Source organism: Symphalangus syndactylus, chromosome 3 (genome assembly GCF_028878055.3).
Source record: "Symphalangus syndactylus isolate Jambi chromosome 3, NHGRI_mSymSyn1-v2.1_pri, whole genome shotgun sequence".
Lineage (NCBI taxonomy): Eukaryota > Metazoa > Chordata > Mammalia > Primates > Hylobatidae > Symphalangus > Symphalangus syndactylus.
In genome coordinates this window covers 52,354,630-52,374,998 of record NC_072425.2, presented here as the reverse complement: position 1 = coordinate 52,374,998, position 20,369 = coordinate 52,354,630, and the positions used below count along the sequence as shown (strand labels likewise).

General features: G+C 39.8%; 1 protein-coding gene across 5 annotated transcripts in view; it reads right to left on the bottom strand.

Annotated features, from left to right (window-relative positions):
• The window catches only part of NOL8 (nucleolar protein 8), a 29,337-nt gene that overhangs the window by 613 nt on the left and 8,355 nt on the right, over positions 1-20,369 (bottom strand). For 3 of the 5 annotated variants that reach the window (XM_055271928.2, XM_055271924.2, XM_055271926.2), the window contains exons 7-16: positions 17,424-19,298; positions 14,359-14,472; positions 13,766-13,888; positions 13,384-13,474; positions 9,765-9,903; positions 8,326-8,403; positions 4,101-4,372; positions 2,107-2,233; positions 788-858; positions 160-242 (exon numbers count right to left, since the gene is read on the bottom strand). In XM_055271928.2, the coding sequence (XP_055127903.1) occupies positions 160-242; positions 788-858; positions 2,107-2,233; positions 4,101-4,372; positions 8,326-8,403; positions 9,765-9,903; positions 13,384-13,474; positions 13,766-13,888; positions 14,359-14,472; positions 17,424-19,298 (2,973 nt within the window). Of the gene's footprint in view, positions 1-159; positions 243-787; positions 859-2,106; positions 2,234-4,100; positions 4,373-8,325; positions 8,404-9,764; positions 9,904-13,383; positions 13,475-13,765; positions 13,889-14,358; positions 14,473-17,423; positions 19,415-20,369 lie in introns of all 5 variants that reach the window. The other 2 variants (XM_055271929.2, XM_063636233.1) reach the window with 2 other exon arrangements.

Genomic DNA, 20,369 nt, shown 5'->3' with positions numbered 1-20,369 from the left:
ACTTAATAGGCTTGGCTGGACTCTGGGACCAGTCACTCAATTGAGCCAGTCTGCAGTCTCCTCACCTATACCATTCATGAGTTCCCTTCCAGCACCGTAATTCTAGATAGGTAACAACATGTCTATTTTAGGAAATGATATGGAGAAACAATTACTCACCATACGCAGGTTGGTTGTTCTGGCCTCCCAAGAGTTCCTGCTCATATTACTTCCTACTCCTCTCCAGAATAAGTCAGAACCTACTAGGGGAAAAAGAAGAAAGATGAGGCAGTAAACTACTACTAAAATTGGTAATATTCTAAGTGTTGGCATTATCAAGTTCTCCAATACCAGTTAAGATCATTCTTTTCCCTCAGTTTCTACCTATTTTCAAAAATTAGTATTTTTTCTTTCCAAATGAAAAATATATAGTATTGCTTTTACTGTTTATATATATCATTTACTATTATGTAACTTTGTTTATGCTAGGCTTTAAGAAATGAGCTCACCAACAGCCTGAGTTTTCACATGGAATTTATGGCATTAAAACTTAGGGGTTTTATATGCCTAACATCTAAGGAAGCCCTTGGAACAAAACAAGCCTTTGTTGATGAGAATGAGTGGGCAAAGAAAGTGGTGAGTGGGGACATCTCAGACCTTGACAGCTTTACCAGTTAACATTCATCAGTGTGAACAAACGGGGTTAAACCACATGACATTACCAACAGTCAAAATTCCTGGATGTGAATTACTGTAGCTGTACTATTACCTGTTCTATGTATGTAATTTGATGAAAAAATGGACTGACCTTGAAGTCTTTCATCATTCTTAGAGAAAAAGAAAAATCTAGTGGTCTCTTTCTCAAGTAATGATGCTTCTCTGAAAAGAAAGAGGACAAAGGAGAGAAAAAAAATAGGTATTGGTTGGTTTAATTTCAATATTTAAGAAGAAATATTTACATTCAAAACATAAATACACTATTTCTTTTTTTTTTTTTTTTTTTTTTGAGATGGAGTCTCGCTCTGTCGCCCAGGCTGGAGTGCAGTGGCGCAATCTCGGCTCACTGCAAGCTCTGCCTCCCGGGTTCACGCGATTCTCCTGCCTCAGCCTCTCCGAGTAGCTGGGACTACAGGCGCCCGCCACCACGCCCGGCTAATTTTTTTGTATTTTTAGTAGAGACGGGGTTTCACCGTGGTCTCGATCTCCTGACCTCGGGATCCGTCCGCCTCGGCCTCCCAAAGTGCTGGGATTACAAACGTGAGCCACCGCGCCCGGCCAAATACACTATTTCTTAAATATATCTTTTATTTTTTTCATTTCCCTCTAGAATCCAGGTGAGCGAGACTCTTAAATATATCTTTGTATTTTGCAGATTTTGCCCTGAGTTAAAACAACCCTCCCTCTAACATTCTTCTATCTGAAGCTTTGATAATGAAGACTTGTTTAAGTAGAACCTCTATCTTTCCTGTGTTGATTGCTGATACTCTCACTCCCACCATTGCTACCCCATTTGCCAGTGCCTCCCATGGGTAGGCACCCAGTCAACTGCAGCATCCTGTTTCCAGACCAGTGACTTCACTGTCAGGTCACCTTCCCTCTTCTATGCACAAACTATCTTCCCCTTAGTGCTATCCAAGTCTCATGGAAAAGGAAACACACTCTCCATTATAAAAAGGCTAGAGAACACTCTAACGAAACTGAGATGGCCAGGCGCAGTGGCTCACGCCTATAATCCTAGCACTTTGGGAGGCCAAGGTGGGCGGATTACTTGAGGACAGGAGTTCGAAACCAGCCTGGCCAACATGGTGAAACCTCGTCTCTACTAAAAATACAAAAATTAGCCAGGTGTGGTGGCACGTGCCTGTAATCCCAGCTACTTGGGAGGCTGGGACAGGAGAATCGCTTGAATCCGGGAGGCGGAGGTTGCAGTGAGCCGAGATCATGCCATTGCACTACAGCCTGGGCGACAGAGCAACAACACTCCATCTCAAAAAAAAAAAAAAAAAAAAAAAAAGAAGCTAAGACAATTTAGTTGTCATGTGAAGAGAAGCTAAAATATTTCTAAAGTATGTCTAATTCAGATTTTACAAATTATGAACTATGCCTGCAAAGAAACAAATTGTTTACCCAGGACTGGACTTTCTGTGATCTGTTTCTTCAGTAACATCTTCCTCTTCTGAACTGCTGTCTTGTAAACGAGGGTCTTCCTGCCAGACAATCTTTCCAGGTTTCACTGTTTCAACTCTGTAAGTCTCTACATTGTTACGACAACAAAAGATGATGGGATTGTAACTCCACAGCCAAGTATTTCTGAACACATTCATTTGATTACTTTTACCACGTAGACATATCTAAAGTTCCAATATGTTAGTCATCAATTTAAAATAGTATCAAAAAATAGGTAGTATCATCTTTTTAGATTTTTCAAATATTTTCAGAAGCCACTATGATAATTTTGGCATTGCTAGAATGATCTGATAAGGACAGCAGTAATATAAAAAAGGTTTAAAAAATAAAGGTTTGGGCCAGGCGCGGTGGCTCACGCTTGTAATCCCAGCACTTTGGGAGGCCGAGGTGGGCGGATCACGAGGTCAGGAGATTGAGACCACGGTGAAACCCCGATTCTACTAAAAATACAAAAAAATTAGCCGGGCGTGGTGGCGGGCGCCTGTAGTCCCAGCTACTCCGAGAGGCTGAGGCAGGAGAATGGCGTGAACCCAGGAGGCGGAGCTTGCAGTGAGCCGAGATTGTGCCACTGCACTCCAGCCTGGGCGACAGAGCGAGACTCCGTCTCAAAAACAAACAAACAAACAAACAAAAAAAACAAAAAATAAAGGTTTATAAATGAGCTATATAATTTTTAAAAATGACACCTAAAATAACCATGGCATCTGTGCTTGCATGAGAAGCCTAAAATATAATATGATACAGGGAAATCAGGTTTCCCTCTTGTCTATTTATAAATGAGAAAAGGAATATATCTTTACATTTTCAATACCCAAAACTTTTTGCTAGAACTGCTGAAAAAACTACTGCTATAAGATCAGGACAATCACCTCACAAGTCTTCAAAATTTCCCAAGTACTTAAAAAACATCTTTCAAGTTGCTGGTGTCTTTAGGACTCATTTCAAGGTCAATTTCTCACATTTTGCTCTCAAAGTTAGAAAAATTATAGTTACTATTTACATCATGCCAACTCTACTCAACAGTTGACATAGACAAGAAAATGAAGTCTTATTTGCAATACTTTTTGAACAACTACTAGATTGTTATACTTCCGTTTAAAGTACCATGGAGTTGGTATTATCTGCTAGTGAACCGAGATTGCACCACTGCACTCCAGCCTGGGTGACAGAGACTCTGTCTCCAAAAAAAAAAATTAATAAAAATTTTAATCTACCAAACACATGCATGCTATTTTAACTGCTGATCTTTAAAGTAGAATCATTGTAGTTAGGTATGTGTGTATTCTTCTGTATAAGTATTACTTGCTGTTACAGTGAGAACTTCCAGAAAGCTTGAACCCTGGGTGAGGAACGGGTCAGGTGTTTTTTAACCTGTGGCCCATGTTGGCCTTTAGAAGTAAACCTCTTGAAATGAAATGCAAAACTGTATGTACTAGTGTTTATACTTCTAAGTTCTGGCAAATCTTCAAGGATAAACTGTGCAATAACTGGCATATTGATGACATGGCATATTGATGACATGACCATAGTAAACCAAAGTTACCTATATCTTCTTTTATCTTATCATATATAGCACTAGTTTTCCCTAAGTCATAGCATCTTCAGCTTCATTTAAGATACAAAGCTCTTTAACTATATGATTTACTATACTTCTTCTTGACTTTTTACTTAACAGAAAAGATGCTGTACATTATTCTCTGGCTTCCCTTCATATGGCAGCTAGTAGGGGTTTGCTTCCTTAAATGCAAAAATAGTTTCTTTCACAGCTTCAGGAACATCGTGTTTATGCTCCTGTGACACTACATCTCAAATCATCTAGGTAGAACAAAGAGTCCTTTCTTCAGCTAACATGAAATCTGTTACACTTAATGCAGATTCAATCAATTAAGTTGAAACTGAATAAAATCAAAAAGTATGGGAAAAAAGAAAAGTACCTTCCTTTATGTCTTTAGTGTCTGAATCAAAAAAAGAGAACGTGAACCCGCTGGGCTGCTCAGCGCCACTGGTCAGAGCTGCAGAGTCCTGGATTTCCTCAAGTTTCTCTTTACCACAGTCCTCATTCCAGGATGTGCCCTCTTCCTTTTCACTGGTGTATTTTGTAGTTTGGAATATTTCTTTCAGATCCATAGCAATATTATAATACATTTCTTTAGACACCTCAGGTAGTTTCTCAGCTTCCTCCCTTTTCTTTTTTCGTTTTGCTTTACTGAAATGACATATGTAGACATGTGCATCACAAAGAAACAAGTTTTGGAAAATTTCCAGAAATCAAGAAAAGAAAAAATCTTGGACAACTTTAATTCTATCCTTTCAACAACCAGGATATAAAACTCTACTTATAAATAGAGAAATAAAATAAGTAAAACTCTACATGTAAAACTCTACTAATAGAAGCAAAATCTTGACCAATAAGCTTTTTTTAACACAAATCTCAAACAGCTGCATGAACCATATTCTATCATTCTCTGAACTACATTTCAGAAATTATGCCTAAACTATACACCTAGGTATAAGTAAGGAAATCATTTAGCTTCACTAGGCCTCAGTTTCCTCATAGGCAAAATGAAAACTGTAAGCCACATGACTCCTAAGATACTGGGAATTTTACTAGTAACTGGTAAAATTGTAAATCAGTTGTAGAAATTAATTATAAATATGTAGAGTCTCTTTTGAAATGAAATTTTTATGTTACCATAAATCTGCTCTATATTTAGGAATGAATATGCTTTTCTCTTTGATCTGGGACAAAAAGTTACATGGCAATTTCCAATACTGAATTTTGAGCTAAGAAAATATTAAAATCCTTTTTCCTCGAAGACCAGGCCAAAGTTTGTAATGTACTACCTAAAATAATAAGTGAACAGGATATCCTAAATAACCATTCTTAGTGGTAGAGACCATCTCAAAGAGAGAAACTTTTAGTATTTTGATAAATAAACCAACCTGATTAGGTTTTAAGACAGATATGCCTCTTAGGAAACCAAGCTCTATAAAAAATGGTAGGCAGTTCCAAGTGATTATCATTTAACCACTACTTGGTGGCTTTAAAATTTGTCCAAAAACTCTTTGTTACTTCTTCCTTCAAGGGGTAGAAGTTAATTCCCTCATCTCTTGAGTGTGAGCTGGACTTAGTGACTCTTTTAATGGACAGAGTAAGCCAAATGGGATGACGTATAACTTCTGAGACTAAGATCACAGCAAAAGCCAGAAGGACCTTGAAAAAACTGTTAGTGGAAACCATACGGCCTTTGAGAAGGTTGCAGGTAAGGGCTTAAGAGAAAAATAAGGTAAATCCTATTGGAAACTGGAGAAGAGGGAATCCTTGTTACATGGTGGTAGAAAGTTTAGCAACACTGTCAACTGCATTGTGTGTACTGTCGAAAATGGAAAATATACCTAATTAGCTGGATGATCTAGCTAAGGAGATGTCCAGGGAAGTGTTAAAGGTATATTCTGGTTTCATCTTACTGATCACAATGAAGTAAGAGAGGAGAGAATGAAACTAAAGGGAGGAATATTTTTTTTTTTAAAGGGAGCCAGGAATTCATGGTTTTGAGGACTCCTAATCTCCAGAAGGCAAATGACATGAAATTTAAGAATGGGCTTCTAAGCAAAGATCAACTCTATGACAGCCTCAGAAAAACATGATCTAACGAAGGGGTTGGCAAACTATGGTCCGTGGGCCAAGTCCAGGCTACTGCCTACTTATGTCTGAACTGCAAGTTAAGAAATTTTTTTTATCATTTGAAATGATAGGGGGAAAAACAAACATCATTTCATTACATGAAAAAATTATATGAAATGAAAATTTCAGTGTCCTTTAATAGTTTTATTGGCACACAGCCTTGCTCATTTGTTTACATATTGTCTATGGCTGCTTTTGTTTTACAAAGGTAGAGTGGACTCATCACAGCAGAGATGGTCTGGCCTGCAAAGCCTTATCTATTTACTATCTCGCCTGTCACAGAAAAAGTTATAGACCTCGGTCTAAAAATAAAAGAAAATTCTTTGTTAAGACCCTAAAAAGAGATAAGAAGCTTCCAACAATGTTACCCAGGAACAGTGGTGCACACCTGTAGTTCCAGCTATGTGGGAGGCTGAGGTGGGAGGATCACTTGAGCCCAGGAGTTCAAGGCTACAGTGAGCTACGATTGTGCCACTGCACTCCAGCCAGGTGACAGAGCAAGACCCTGTCTCTAAGATTATACAAAAAAGAAAATAAACTTCAACTGTTCAAACAATAGGGCTTCTATGGAGGTTAGAGGCATTATCTCTCAGCAGTTTCAGTAGAAGCCCAAGGTTAAAAAAACAACAAAAAAGGCTTATCTCAAAATGATTTGTGTGACTTTCATCTAACAGAGTGAATTCCAAGAAGATTCACAGATAACCAATGAAGATTTTAAGAGAATTATATTATCAGAAATACCACTAGACTGGACTGGTAGGTACAGGAACACTTCAAAATGAACAGACTTTTGGACTCCCAAATTTCTATAAGCAAAAACAGGTTGAGAAAACTACTCAGCTGTAAACCTATGCCAGCACTTATGAAAAGAGAAGGATGATCCAGAAAGCCAAGTCAACGGTCAGGAAGAATTATTCCTAGGCCCTCAGTCCTAATCAAAGACCTTCCAACATTTGTCTGTCTAGATTTCAGAGTTACTATGGACATGTGACTCCTTTGTGCCTGTTTTCTTTCGTTGAACAGTACCTATAGTGGTTATCCAATGCCTGTTCCACCACTCTGTACTGGAGGAAGGGTAGATAACTTGCTTTTTTAGTTCATAGGTCTTTTTATCAAACAGAACTGCACTCAAGGTACTGTACTCAAGGAATAACAAAGAAGCCTCATCTGTACCTAGATCTGATCTGAATGATGATATCCTGGATTTTGAGCTGATGTAAAGGGATGAGACTTCTTAGGGGTATAGGGAGGGGGTAAACATATCCATATTTGTTCAATACAGATTATCTGAAATAACACACAAATATCCTACATTGGAGGGAATATTAATATTACTTCTACTTTAGTCTAAAATGTGATTCTTTTTAAAAGAATCCTTTAATTTTGGAACAATTTTAGGTTTACAGAAAGTTACGAAAATAGTAGAGTTCCTAAATAGCCTTCACTTTGTTTTCCCTAATGTAATTATGTATGTATGTAACTATGTAATTGTATGTAACTAGGATATAATTGTCAAAATTAGAAGATTAACATTGGTAGATTACCACTAACTAAACTCAGACATTGTTTTGATTTCACCAGTTTCTCCACAAATTGTCCTTTTTGTTTCAAGATTCAGTTCAGGATACCACATTGCCTTTTGTGATTTTCGTGGCTATTAGCAGTTGGAAAATAAAGGATTTAAACCAAGCTGTTACTGGTTGCTCCATATAGTCACCATATTTATCCAACTGACTGCACATCTATAGGAAACAGAAGCTCCTACCACACTAGATGGTTGAATGGTTGCCCCCCAAAAGCTATGTCCATGTCCTAATTCCTGAAACATGTGAATGTTAACATTATTTAGATAAGGGGTCTTGCAGAGATACTAAGTTAAGGGTCCTGAGATGAGGAGACCATCCAGGATTATCCAAGCGGGCCCTGAATGCTCTCACAAGTGTCCTTACAAGAGGCACAAAGAGGACAGACAGAAAAGAAGGGGCCGTGTGAAGATAGAGGCAGAAATGGGAGTAACGTTGTCTCAAGCAAAGGAACACCAAAGGATTGGTGGCAGTCACTAGAAACTAGGAGAGGCATAAAACGGCTTTGTTTCCCTGAACCTCTAGAAGGAACATAGCCCGTTCACTATCTTAATTTGGGACTTCTAGGTTCCAGAACTGTAAAGAAATAATTTTTGTGATTTTAAGTAACTAAGTTTGTGGTAGCTACAGAAGTCACAAGAAACTAATACAAATAAAAGGCATCATACTAGAGTAGGAGTACATATCATTTATAGATTCCTCTGTCAAAAGGTAAGACCTCCTCCACCACATCAATAATTCCTTTCTAACTCTACCTGCACTACCCCTACCCCACCAATCTTAATACAGTGGGACCAATGAGTACGATATTAGTTCCTACCTACATTTTTAATTGTCTGAAATGAGATTAATTTACATGATCCTATTGCTAAAAGAAGTAGCTCTATTTACCTTTCTTTTGGTTTATCATCTCTTTTTCTTTCGTAAGTGGCATGGTCTTGCTTCGTTGGATCATAATGTATGATGTCCCTATGTAAAAAAAGGAGGGGAGGTTGGAAGAGATAAAAACAGAACACTAATACAAAAAGTAAGTAGCAAATTATAATTCAGCACTAGGAAGATTCTAATTTTGCAGCAAGAAGAAGCCATATGACATCAAATAAGGTAACTAGGATCTTACTAGAAATCATATATACACATATTTTTCTTGGAGACGGAGTCTCGCTGTGTTGCCCAGGCTGGAGTGCAATGGCATGATCTTGGCTCACTGCAATCTCTGCCTCCCAAGTTCAAGCGATTCTCTTGCCTCAGCCTCCTAAGTAGCTGGGATTACAGGCATGTGCCACCATGCCCGGCTAATTTTTATGTTTTTAGTAGAGACGGGGTTTCACCATGTTGGCCAGGCTGATCTCCAACTCCTGATCTCAGGTGATCCGCCCACCTCGGCCTCCCAAAGTGCTAGGATTACAGGTGTGAGCCACCGCGCCTGGCCGAAAAAATATTTTAAACTACCTACTTTTGAGATTTCCTGGATTTTTTTTAGCTTTTAAAATGATTTTAAACATACTAAAATACATACAGATAAAATGATATACTATCTGGGATTTGCATAAAACATTTCATTGTGTAAAGTGGGGGTTGGATAAAGGTAGAGAAGAGAACACTGGTCACATGTTGGTGACTGTAAAAGCTAGGTGATGGTGTACAGGGCTTTCATTACCTGGTGTACAGGTAATGATGGTGTACAGGGCTTTCATTAGTCTCTCTAAATTGCATGCCTGAAAATTTCCATAACAGTTACATTTATATAAATAGTTTTACAGTTACTATTTAAACTGTTTCCCAATTGTTTCACTAATGAAAGCGATGCTGCTATGACATCTAAGTGTATAAATACAGAAATAATTTAAGATTAGTTCCTTGAAGTGAATCACTGGGTCAAAGGCAAGCATATTTTTAAGGGTCTGATACATATTGCCAGCTGCCTCCCCAGGCCATTAAAAGAGGCCTAGTTTTTTTTTTTTTTTTTTTTTGAGACGGAGTCTCGCTCTGTTGCCCAGGCTGGAGTGCAGTGGCGCAATCTCGGCTCACTGCAAGCTCCGCCTCCCGGGTTCATGCCATTCTCCTGCCTCAGCCTCTCTGAGTAGCTGGGACTACAGGCGCCCGCCACCACGCCCGGCTAATTTTTTTTTGTATTTTTAGTAGAGACGGGGTTTCACCGTGGTCTCGATCTCCTGACCTCGTGATCCACCCGCCTCGGCCTCCCAAAGTGCTGGGATTACAAGCGTGAGCCACTGCGCCCGGCCAAGAGGCCTAGTTTTAAATTGAGTTCAAGAAGACATTTATGGCAAAGGATGATATGGTAGAATGGGATGGAACATAAAACATACTTAAATTTCTTAGCAGCTACTGATCCTTTGTTTGTAGAATTGCTTAAGTTGATTTGCAAAACACTTTGTACAACATTCAGGGCCTTCTTTTTTTCTTCAGCAAGCTCTTCTTCCTCAGCAGTTTTCTTTTCATTTACCTCTTTGAGGGAAAGGGATAATTAATAATCTCTTGGAAAACACAGCCTGAGAGGTCTCAATCATCAAATATTTACCAAGTACCTAAACATGTACAAAATCCATTAAGACAGGAAGAAGAAAAGTTTAACCTTATTTCACTAACCTCCATATCCCAAGACCCTCAGCCATAGCAAACTCAGAAAGTCTGTGTGACCAGACAATGAAAAGTCCTACTTCTGTTCCTAATTATGAAACAGTCTGAATTTAATGGCTTTGAGTACCAAGTCTAAAACTTTTAAGGTAAAGATTGACAAATGTAATAGAGCAAGATACTAATAACTACAGTGATTATAGACTGATTTTTTTAACATTCTAAACATAATCGAAATTATGTAAATCTAAAAATGATAAAAACAGTGAAAAATGGTAATGGTATATCTGACAATATAAGATATTAGTGGATAGTTGTTTCAGTCTTTGATTCAATAACAAGTATTATGGGAAAAAAACCATATGCCCTACACATACTAAGGCATCATGGACTTTTACAAGCTATCCTCAACTACTACAGACAGACAAAATATCACAGAATAAAGTTAAACAGCTAGTTTGGATTACAGAAATACAAAAGTAGTCTAAGCCCGTATGACTCTTTCAACTTACTGCAGGATATAAATAACAAACTAACAGAAACTAGAATAAAGTGCTGATTTAAGTACTCTACAGGGATGCCCCCAAAGTTTCTAAGGGTTCAAAGGAAGTTGAGATAGTGTTTAACTGAATCAAAAGATGCTTTATAAACTAGGTAGAGTTATGAGGTAGGAAAGATAAAGTTGAATCCCTAGAGGTGGTAGGAAAGCATGCTAGGTGTTGGAAACAAAACAAACACATATATTGAAATAATAAAGTACAAAAAGTTTACACTGCATTAGGTTGAAACATGGAACTGCTAATTTCAACAACTTTTGACTATCAAAAACATCAATTTAATTTTTAATCTAATAACCATTAGGGAAGTAGAATATAATGCTGAAAAAGGCTCAAGGTGATATAGGCTGGCTGTGCTGCTTACTTGAGACAAAATGTTGTGCCTCAGAATTTGGGAAGGGGTCAGGTGCAGTGGCTCCATGCCTATAATCTCAGCACTTTGGGAAGCTGAGGCAGGAGGATCACTTGAGGCCAGGAGTTTGAGACCCGCCTAGGCAACACAGCGAGACCCTGTCTCTATGAAAATACAAAAATTATCTGGACATGGTGGCACGAGCCTGTAGTACTAGCTACTAGAGAGACTGAGTTTGAGGTTACAGTAAGCTATGACTGCGCCACTGCACTCCAGCCTGAGGAACACAGTGAGATCCTGTCTCCAAAAAAATAAAAATAAAATGTTGAGAAGGAAAGAAAAAAACAACAACAGAGATTCTAAGAATGGACACGTCATCAACACAGACAGGTTAAGAAGTGCTGGTTTGGACTTGCTGAGTTTTAACACAAACTCAGGAAAGCCTGTGAAAAATATCCAACAGGCACTGAAGACCAGTTGGGAGCTCACCAGAACAGCAAGGAAGAAAGACGATCCAAATTTGAAAAATACTCATGTGCACGTGAAGGCTAAAGCTATAAGGACTTACAGAACCCTGGGAAGAACCCATATTGGGAGGCAAAAGAAAAATTAGGAATCAAGAGTTAAGAAAACCAGGAAGTTATGATGCAATTGGAAGCAAAGTGAACATTTTAAGAAGGGATGATCAACAGTGACATATGCTCTATGTTAGCTGAAGAGGATGTCATTGGAGACAATGCCACTGCACTTGATGAACAAGTTGTTTATGGCTTTGAGGGAACACAGACCCAAAGAGTTGTAAAGAAACAGACAAAATTGGCAGAAGTTAAGAAAATAACCACTCTATGTACCTTCTAAATGAAGGTTATTCTCCAGGTTCTGTTCATTCTTGTGTTTTCAACATGGAGTTTTGAGTGAGAAAGTCAAGTAGAATACAATGCTGGAAAGGGCTCAAGGTGATGGAGGCTGGCTGCGTTGCTTCTTGCAGGATAGACAAACATTGTGCTTTCAAAACTTGGAAAAGGTCCAGCTACAGTGGCTCATGCCTGTAATCTCAGCACTGAAACAGAATTTGGGAGGACCCTAGAGAATTCTTTTTAAACCTCTCTAAACCTTGGTTTCCTGAAACAGTCCAACACTGTTAATAATCACCTCAAAGAATTGGGAAGATCAAATCACAGATTGTTTTCAGTAAAAAGCCAACTGCTACTGAATTAGATGTAATTTACTTTTTCACTTCAAATTTAGAACTGAAAGAGAGATGGAGTAGAAACTTGAAAACTGGCATGGTTAGAGGAATGGCTTTTTTGGGACCAAAAGACCTAACTATGTCTGTAGAAAAAGTAAGAAGCTAGAAGGGGAAGAATGAAAATGCAAGTGATGAAAGGGGTAATAGGAAGTAGGAATGGTGAGGATTAAAATGCAGATTAGATTAATTCAGGAAGGAGAAAAAAAAAGAAGGGCAGAGAAGTTCTGAGATTAGGAGAGGGAATTAGGGAGCTCATTCAAGCCAGCGACATGAGGTAAGGTGTTTTTAAAAGGGTAAGAGAAGGTCCTGTAGAAAAAGATTGGAAGTACTGCTGTGAAAAATGCTACAGTAAGTGAAAAGAAGTAGAATTAGGATGCTTCTGATAGCATCAATACTCTTAGATACATTCAAATAGGGATACATTCAAGTAGAATGGCATTCAGTGATACACAGCTTTAAAAAATAATCTGCACCAGGTATGCACACTGGAGGACGACGAACACTCTTCCTTTTATTTATTTTTTATTTTTTTTTATTTTTATTTTTTGAGACAGAGTCTCGCTCTGTCGCCCAGGCTGGAGTGCAGTGGCGCAATCTCGGCTCACTGTAAGCTCCGCCTCCCGGGTTCATGCCATTCTCCTGCCTCAGCCTCTCCGAGTAGCTGGGACTACAGGCGCCCGCCACCACGCCTGGCTAATTTTTTTTTTGTATTTTTAGTAGAGACGGGGTTTCACCGTGGTCTCGATCTCCTGACCTCATGATCCGCCCGCCTTGGCCTCCCAAAGTGCTGGGATTACAAGCGTGAGCCACCGCGCCCGGCCCACTCTTCCTTTTAGAAAGCCAGGAGTGACTTAACCATCTTCCATGGCTTCACCCAGAAGCTGCTGATCAACTGACACAGGCTGCCAGGTAGGAAACTCAACTTCTTCTCATGCCAAGGACGGGATAGCGGAAAATGGTACCTTTGGTGGATGTTATTTTTTCCTTTCCTTTCTGCACTGCTAAGTAATTAAATTTTCCTAAATTACTATGTACAAACAAACTTAGTATTAACTGTACATTTGATTATAAACTCCTCAATCCAATGTCTTGCGATGGAGAGTTTCTTCATGTGTTAAACAAAGGAGGTATACTAGGTGATTTCTCAGTGTCCCCAGATATGACATCAGGACTCTGGCCAATGAAGCATTTACCTTCCTGTTCCTCTTCACTGTCAGTTTCCAGAAATCGAGAGTCCATACGGAATCTGTCATCAGTGCCAAAGTGCGACTGTAAATCCATGAGCTACACAGACAGAAAACATACATAATTGATAGCCACATTCCCAAGAAATTGCTTCTGACAAAGACTGTCAGTGTACACCTCCCCACACACTGAAATTCACTACATTAAGATGTTTGCCTACCTCCATCTACTTATGAACCAATCAGAGAGGATCACAGAAGACTCACTCTCCAAATAAACACCCCGACGCTATAACGCAGGTTAAGGTCTGCCTGCATTTACCCAGATTTAAGGACTATGTCAAAAAATAAGGACATGCTGCAAGTTTAATTATTTTCAGTCTTCACTAACCTTCTGTCCAGCTCTGCCCTCAAACTGAGGTTTAATTTTGAACCTATTACTGTCATCTTCAGAATCAGATTCCTCATCATCACTGCTATCAAACAGCTTCCCTGATGTTTTACCCATAGACTCCTGTGAAGAAACATAACATTTATTAATAGCAGAGGCAAACAAGCAGCATTTCCCTTCATAATGTAATCTTCTCCCTCACATTGAAAGCCAACAACCCAGACTCATCTACCAGGAATGAGTAAATGGTGGGTCAGGTGGAAATTCCTGACTCAGTGAAATCTAACTGGCCTCTGGGATCACTAATCCAGAGGCTCCCCAGTGAAGCCTGGATTTGGGGAGGTAGTTATTACATGCAAGAACAGTTTTCGTAGTGTTTCACTAATATTGATGTCATGCTGCAGATGTTACGGAGAATATAGGTTCATATATAAAAATCTCCAAGACCCCTGTAGTCTCAATATGCAGTGACCTGGCAAGCCCTGGGTCTCACTGGGGCTCTCAGGAGGGTTTTATGTTGAGATTGCCAGTTGTTTGTGGTGTGGATCTGCAGAAGTAGATGAATGTCCACAGAGACATCCTGAACTTCTTACTTTCACCCATTCCTCTCCTGGATGGCTCTGCTCCTGAGTCGTTGTCTCCTCTGTTTCACATTCACTGTCAGAACCGAAGATGATGTGCGTTGGCTTATCCTCTGGATGACCATCCTAGGGAGGCCATCGAAAGCATTGCATCTTAAAAAGATTTATAATGAAGACTCCAAAAGCAATTGCAACAAAATCCAAAATTGACAAGTGGGATCTAATTAAACTAAAGAGCTTCTACACAGCAAAAGAAACTATCAACAAAGTAAACAGACAACGTACAGAATGGGAGAAAATATTTGCAAACTATGCATCTAACAAAGGTCTAATACCCAGAATCTATAAGGAACTTAAACAAATCAACAAGCAAAAAACAAACAACCCTAGTGAAAAATGGGCAAAGGACACAGCAGACACTTCTCAAAAGACAAACACGTGGCCAACAAGCATACAAAAAAAATGCTCAACATCACTGATCGTTAGAGGAATGCAAATCAAAACCACAATGAGATACCATCTCACACCAGTCAGAATGGCTATTACTAAAAAGTCAAAATATAACAGATGCTGGCAAGGTTGCAGAGAAAGGGGAATGCTTATATACTGCTGGTGGGAATGTAAATTCATTCACCCACAGTGGAAAGCAGTTTGGCGATTTCTCAAAGAACTTAAAACTATCATTTGACCTACAACCCCAATATAAATCATTCTCTCATAAAGACACATGCACACATGTTTATTGGAGTACTATTCATAATAGCAAAGATACGAAATCAACCTACATGCCCATCAATGGTGGACTGGATAAAGAAAATGTGGTGCACATGCCCCATGGAATACTACGCAGTCATAAAAAAGAATGCAATCATGTCCCTTGCAGCCACATTGATGGTGCTGGAGGCTACTATCCTAAACAATTAAGACAGGAACAGAAAACCAAATACTGCATGTTCTCACTTATAAGTGGGAGCTAAATGTTGAGTACACATGGGGGAGCAATAGGCCAGGTACACTGGTTGACACCTGAAATCCCAGCACTTTAGGAGGCCACGGCAGGCTGATTGCTTGAGCTTAGGAGTTCGAGACCTGCCTAGGTGACATGGTGAAACCCCATCTCTACAAAAATACAAAAATTAGCTGGGCATGGTGGCACATGACTATAGTCCCAGCTACTCAGCAGGCTGAGGTGGGAGAATTGCTTGAGCCTGGGAGATGGAGGTTGCAGTGAGCTGAGATCACACCACTGCACTCCAGGGTGACAGAGTGAGACCCTGTTAAAAAAAAAAAAAAGGAACAATCAACACTGGGGTCTACTTGAGGGTACAGGGTGGGAGGAGAGTAAGGATTGAAAAGCCACCTATTGGGCCGGGCACAGTGGCTCACGCCTGTAATCCCAACACTTTGGGGGGCCAAGACAGGCAGATCACCTGAGGTCAGGAATTTGAGACCAGCCTGGCCAACATGGTGAAACCCCATCTCTACCACAAATATAAAAATTAGCTGGGCGTGGTGGCAGGTGCCTGTAATCCCAGCTACTCAGGAGGCTGAGGCAGGAGAATTGCTTGAGCCCAGGAGGCAGAGATTGCAGTGAGCCGAGATCACACCATTGTACTCCAGCCTGGGCAACAAGAGCGAAACTACATCTCAAAAAAAAAAAAGCAAAGAAAAACCACCTATTGGGTACTATGCTGATTATCTGGGTGACAAAATAATCTGTACACCGAACCTCCAAGACACGCAGCTTACCCATGTAACAAACCTGCACATATACCCCCAGAACCTAAAATAAATATTGGAAGAAAAAAAAAAGCATTGCATCTTAAAACAACCCAATCTCAAACTGAACATGTCTAAACCTATCACTCCCTTCCCCTGCCAAGTCTACTTCCTGCCCTTTTTCCTTATCTAGTGAATGCCATCACCATCTGTTTATTTGCCCAAGACAGAAACTTACAATTCCTCTTTCTATCGCTATACAGTTATCACCAAGTCCTATCAATTAAACTTCTTGGTATCAATTCACTCAATCTATTCCCATTGCTGTTATGGTTTTGACTTTCCACCTCCCCAAAGGCTCTCCTTGGTTACAGACGGACCCGTTCGATTTGTTTTCATCATGGTCTGAAGGATCTCTCCCAAACAGAGGTTGACAAACTTTCTCTGTAAAAGGCCAGAGTAAATATGTTAGGCTTTGCAGGCCACATATGGTCTTTGTTCTGTATTCAAAAACTATTTTTAGCTTGAAGGCTGTACACAAATAGGTCACGGGCTGGATGGCCTTTGAGGTGTAGTTTGTCAACTCCTGTTCCAAAATAGACACAATTAATCTTCTCTCCCTTGCTTAAAATTCTTCACTCTCTTTTCATTTTATGAACAAAATCAAACCACTAGCCTCATTTCTTGCCATCTCATGCTGTATAAGTTTTAGTTACACTAATTGAAAACATTCACCCTTGTATAAACTGTTCCTTTTTCCTAGAATGAAAGCCTTTCTGCTCCCTTCCCACCCTTTCACCTGCGCCTGACCAATTCCCACAAATCTTTTCCTACCACTCGGCTCAGACTACAGAAGCTCCCAACTGACTTGGTGTGTCTCCTGCGTGCTGCCAGGGCACAGGGGCACAACCCCCTCCTGGCCCTCTGTAACTGAACTGTGACTGTCAGCATGCCACACCATGAGCCAAAAACTGTATGAAAGGCAAGATCACCATCCTCATACTATAAATCTGGCACTTACCATAAAGGTGTACTTAACAATTGTTAGAAGAATGAACAAAAGCCCATTACAGTAAATCTTGGCAAGACTTGGCAAGGTATAAATCACTTGACAAGTGATTTATATGTAAATTCAGACACATTTGAATACATAACTATACCAGGTATAGCTTCTAAATGAAAGAAAATTATAAAGAAATTTTCAGATAAACCAGATGAAAAAGCTAACTCAAGAACCAAAACATGAAATTGGTGAACACCAAGACGATCAGCTCTATGGGGGCACACCTAACTTCATGGGAAAGAAAAGCTGGACTTTCTGAGTTCTTGTTAAATCCACACATTGAAAATATACTCACCAAATTTGCCAGAGCATTATGCACCAGCTTCTTCTGCACTTCTTTTGCTTTTCGCCTCGCTTCCAAGGCTGCCAAACGCTTCTCATCGTCTTCAGCATGCTTATCTTTAGCACTCAGATCTGACGAATTACTAATAGAAAGTGAGAAATCAGTTTTGATTTCCCAAGTGTCCTTGGATGAGACCTTTGGTGATTTCTTGAGAGATGTGAGGCTGCTTGAATCAGACCTCTCTTCCTCTGAAGCTTCTGTCTTTGTGGTACTATGGCAGCTGTCTTTGTTAAAGCCTATGTTGTGAGTCTTTGCACTAAGACTTAAGGACTTTTTACCTTCTAACAGCCTAGAAATAGGATTCTTACTTCTCTTTTCAGAACTGCTAAGGGACACTGCCTTCTGATCCTGGCTCTCAAAAGTGGTCTGTCTTTTTTGAGGCTGAATATAGTTTGGGCCATTCGCCTTCTTTTCATGTTGGCATGGAGTCACTTCACCTGATGAGCCATTAACATATGGGGACCCATCTTCCATGGATATGACACTGGGACCCTCATGTTTCATGAAATTCTGATCTTTATTAATATTGTTGGAGGCAACACTGTCTTTCAAGGATTTTTTCATTGACTCCTTTTCATATAGACAGCCTATTCCCTTGAAAGCCTGAAATTTTGGCTTTAAATTGTTTTCCTTTGGTTTCTGTTTGCCACAGGTGTTCTCCTCTCCTTCTAACAGGGAAGCCACAATCTCCTCAGGATGAATACACTGTCGGCCTCTGCGGGGACCAGTGGGAGTCTTGGGGCTCTTGGAGCCTCTGTCAGACTTGCATTGGGTGGTGGTTTCTGGCCCATCACTCTCAGTATCTTCATTTGGAACCTTCAGATCACTGCCAGCCAACTGTTCCAAATCAGCTAAAGTGAGATTCACACGAAGGCAGTTTTTCATCATGGCATTATACTCCTCGCCTCCTTCAGAGTCAGCTAATTCTGATGCAGAATCAGCATCTTCACTGCTACTGGAGTGAGAGGGAAATTTACAACTAAGAGACTTTAATCTATGACCGAGGGCTGACTCTACATTGCTTTTTCTTTTTCGTAGTTTAATACAGTGATCAGAAAGCTCACAGTTTTCTCTATTTTTGAAAGAAGTTTTCTTTGTAGATTTTTCCATTTGTGAAAATTCTGTACTGTTTTTGACCTTAGCAACATTTTTTTTCATTGCAATGATTTCATCTGTATCTCCTGAGTCATACTCACAATCATTTCTCATATCATCATCACTATCATGGCAAGAGACATTATTTTTGACACCTAAACCTATTAAAGAATGCAGTTTGTGAACGCCTGATTTGAAATCATCCCTTACAACTTCAAAAGGATCATTTTCAGATTCATTTATTGAGGGTTGTGTAGTTCTCTGTAAGTTTTCCTCTTTCGCAATCATCATTCTCAATTCATCTTCAGAATCAGTATCATCATCAGAAATGCTATTTCCCTTCTTGGCAGTTTCCAAGCCAGAAGTCTTAAAAGGTAGATTTTTAAGCTTCTGAGTATCAGAAACAGGTACAGGAGATGATTTAGAAGGAGTAATGGAATCACAAGTTCTTTTTTGTGCAGCCTGTTGCTGTGTTAAGGGTGGTTTCTCTATTACCCTCCTGGGGCTTGTACTCATGGCCAAAGACCCAGCGGAACTCTCATCCTTCTGCACTTTTATTATCTTCTTGGGAGGGCCATGAAAGTCGGAGAACTCTCCTCGCCGTTTCTTACTCATAGGGTCATTCCCTCCTCCTAATTCCCAAGTCAGGCTGGATATAGGAATGGTGTTTGAGAAATCCACCCCTATCTTCTTCAGGTTGTGGCAGTATTTTGAGGGATCATATTTGATGACGTTACGCAAGTCAAGAAACAAAACTAAAGCACTTGGTTTTAGGAAAACTCATCAGTCTTTGACACAAAAAATATTGCTTAATCTCAAATAAGTCATTTTCCCTCCCTTTCAGTTTCCTGTAAAAGAAAATGAGGACTTAACTAGGTTATCATTCAGGGTCTAAGAAATTGAGCTTTCTATGACATTTTCTGAGTTAAAGTCTAGTACCACCACTATTAGTTGGCAGAAATTACTCGGACTGTAGATAGATATTATAGCAAACCTATTCAGATTATATTATAGGTACACAGGTCTCAGGGTTATTTTCTGTAAATCACAGAAATCCAACCATCGAGCTGATACAGTAAAGCAAAGTTCTGGGTTCAGGAGAACCCAGAGGACATGGCCACATGTATGTCCTTTACTCTCAAACTCTTTTGGCTATTTCTGTCTTCTCAGTTCTTACTCATCCTAACTCTGATTCTCCTAGCTCAATAACGTCCACTTCACATGAACTCACTTTCTGCAATATTTTTAGGTCTTTATTAGAAAGCTGGCCTGGGCACAGTGGCTCATGCCTGTAATCCCAGCACTTTGGGAGGCCGAGGTGGGCAGATTACATGAGCCCAGGAGTTCGAGACCAGCCTGGGAAACACGGTGAGAACCCGTCTTAAAAATAAAAATTAAAAATTAAAAAAAACTAATAAATCTTTACCAGGCCTATGTTAACATTATCCAGGAAAGATTCTAGTTAACATCGATGTGTTGTAATGATGGCTGTCATTTGCTGATTCCCTAAAGCATATGAATAGGCAAGTATTAAGGTGCTTTAAGCTATCACTCTTTTTTGTTTTGAGACAGGGTCTCACTGCTACCCAGGCTGGGGTGCCATGGCATGATCATGGCTCAATACAGCTTCAACCTTCCAGGCTCAAGTGATCCTCCCAACTCAGCCTCCCCAGTAGCAGGGACCACAGGCATGTACCACCAGGCCCAGCCTGATTTTTCTTTTATTAGTATTTTTTGTAGAGTTACAGTCTCACTATGTTGCCTAGACTGGTCGCAAACACCTGGGCTCAAGTGATCCTCCAG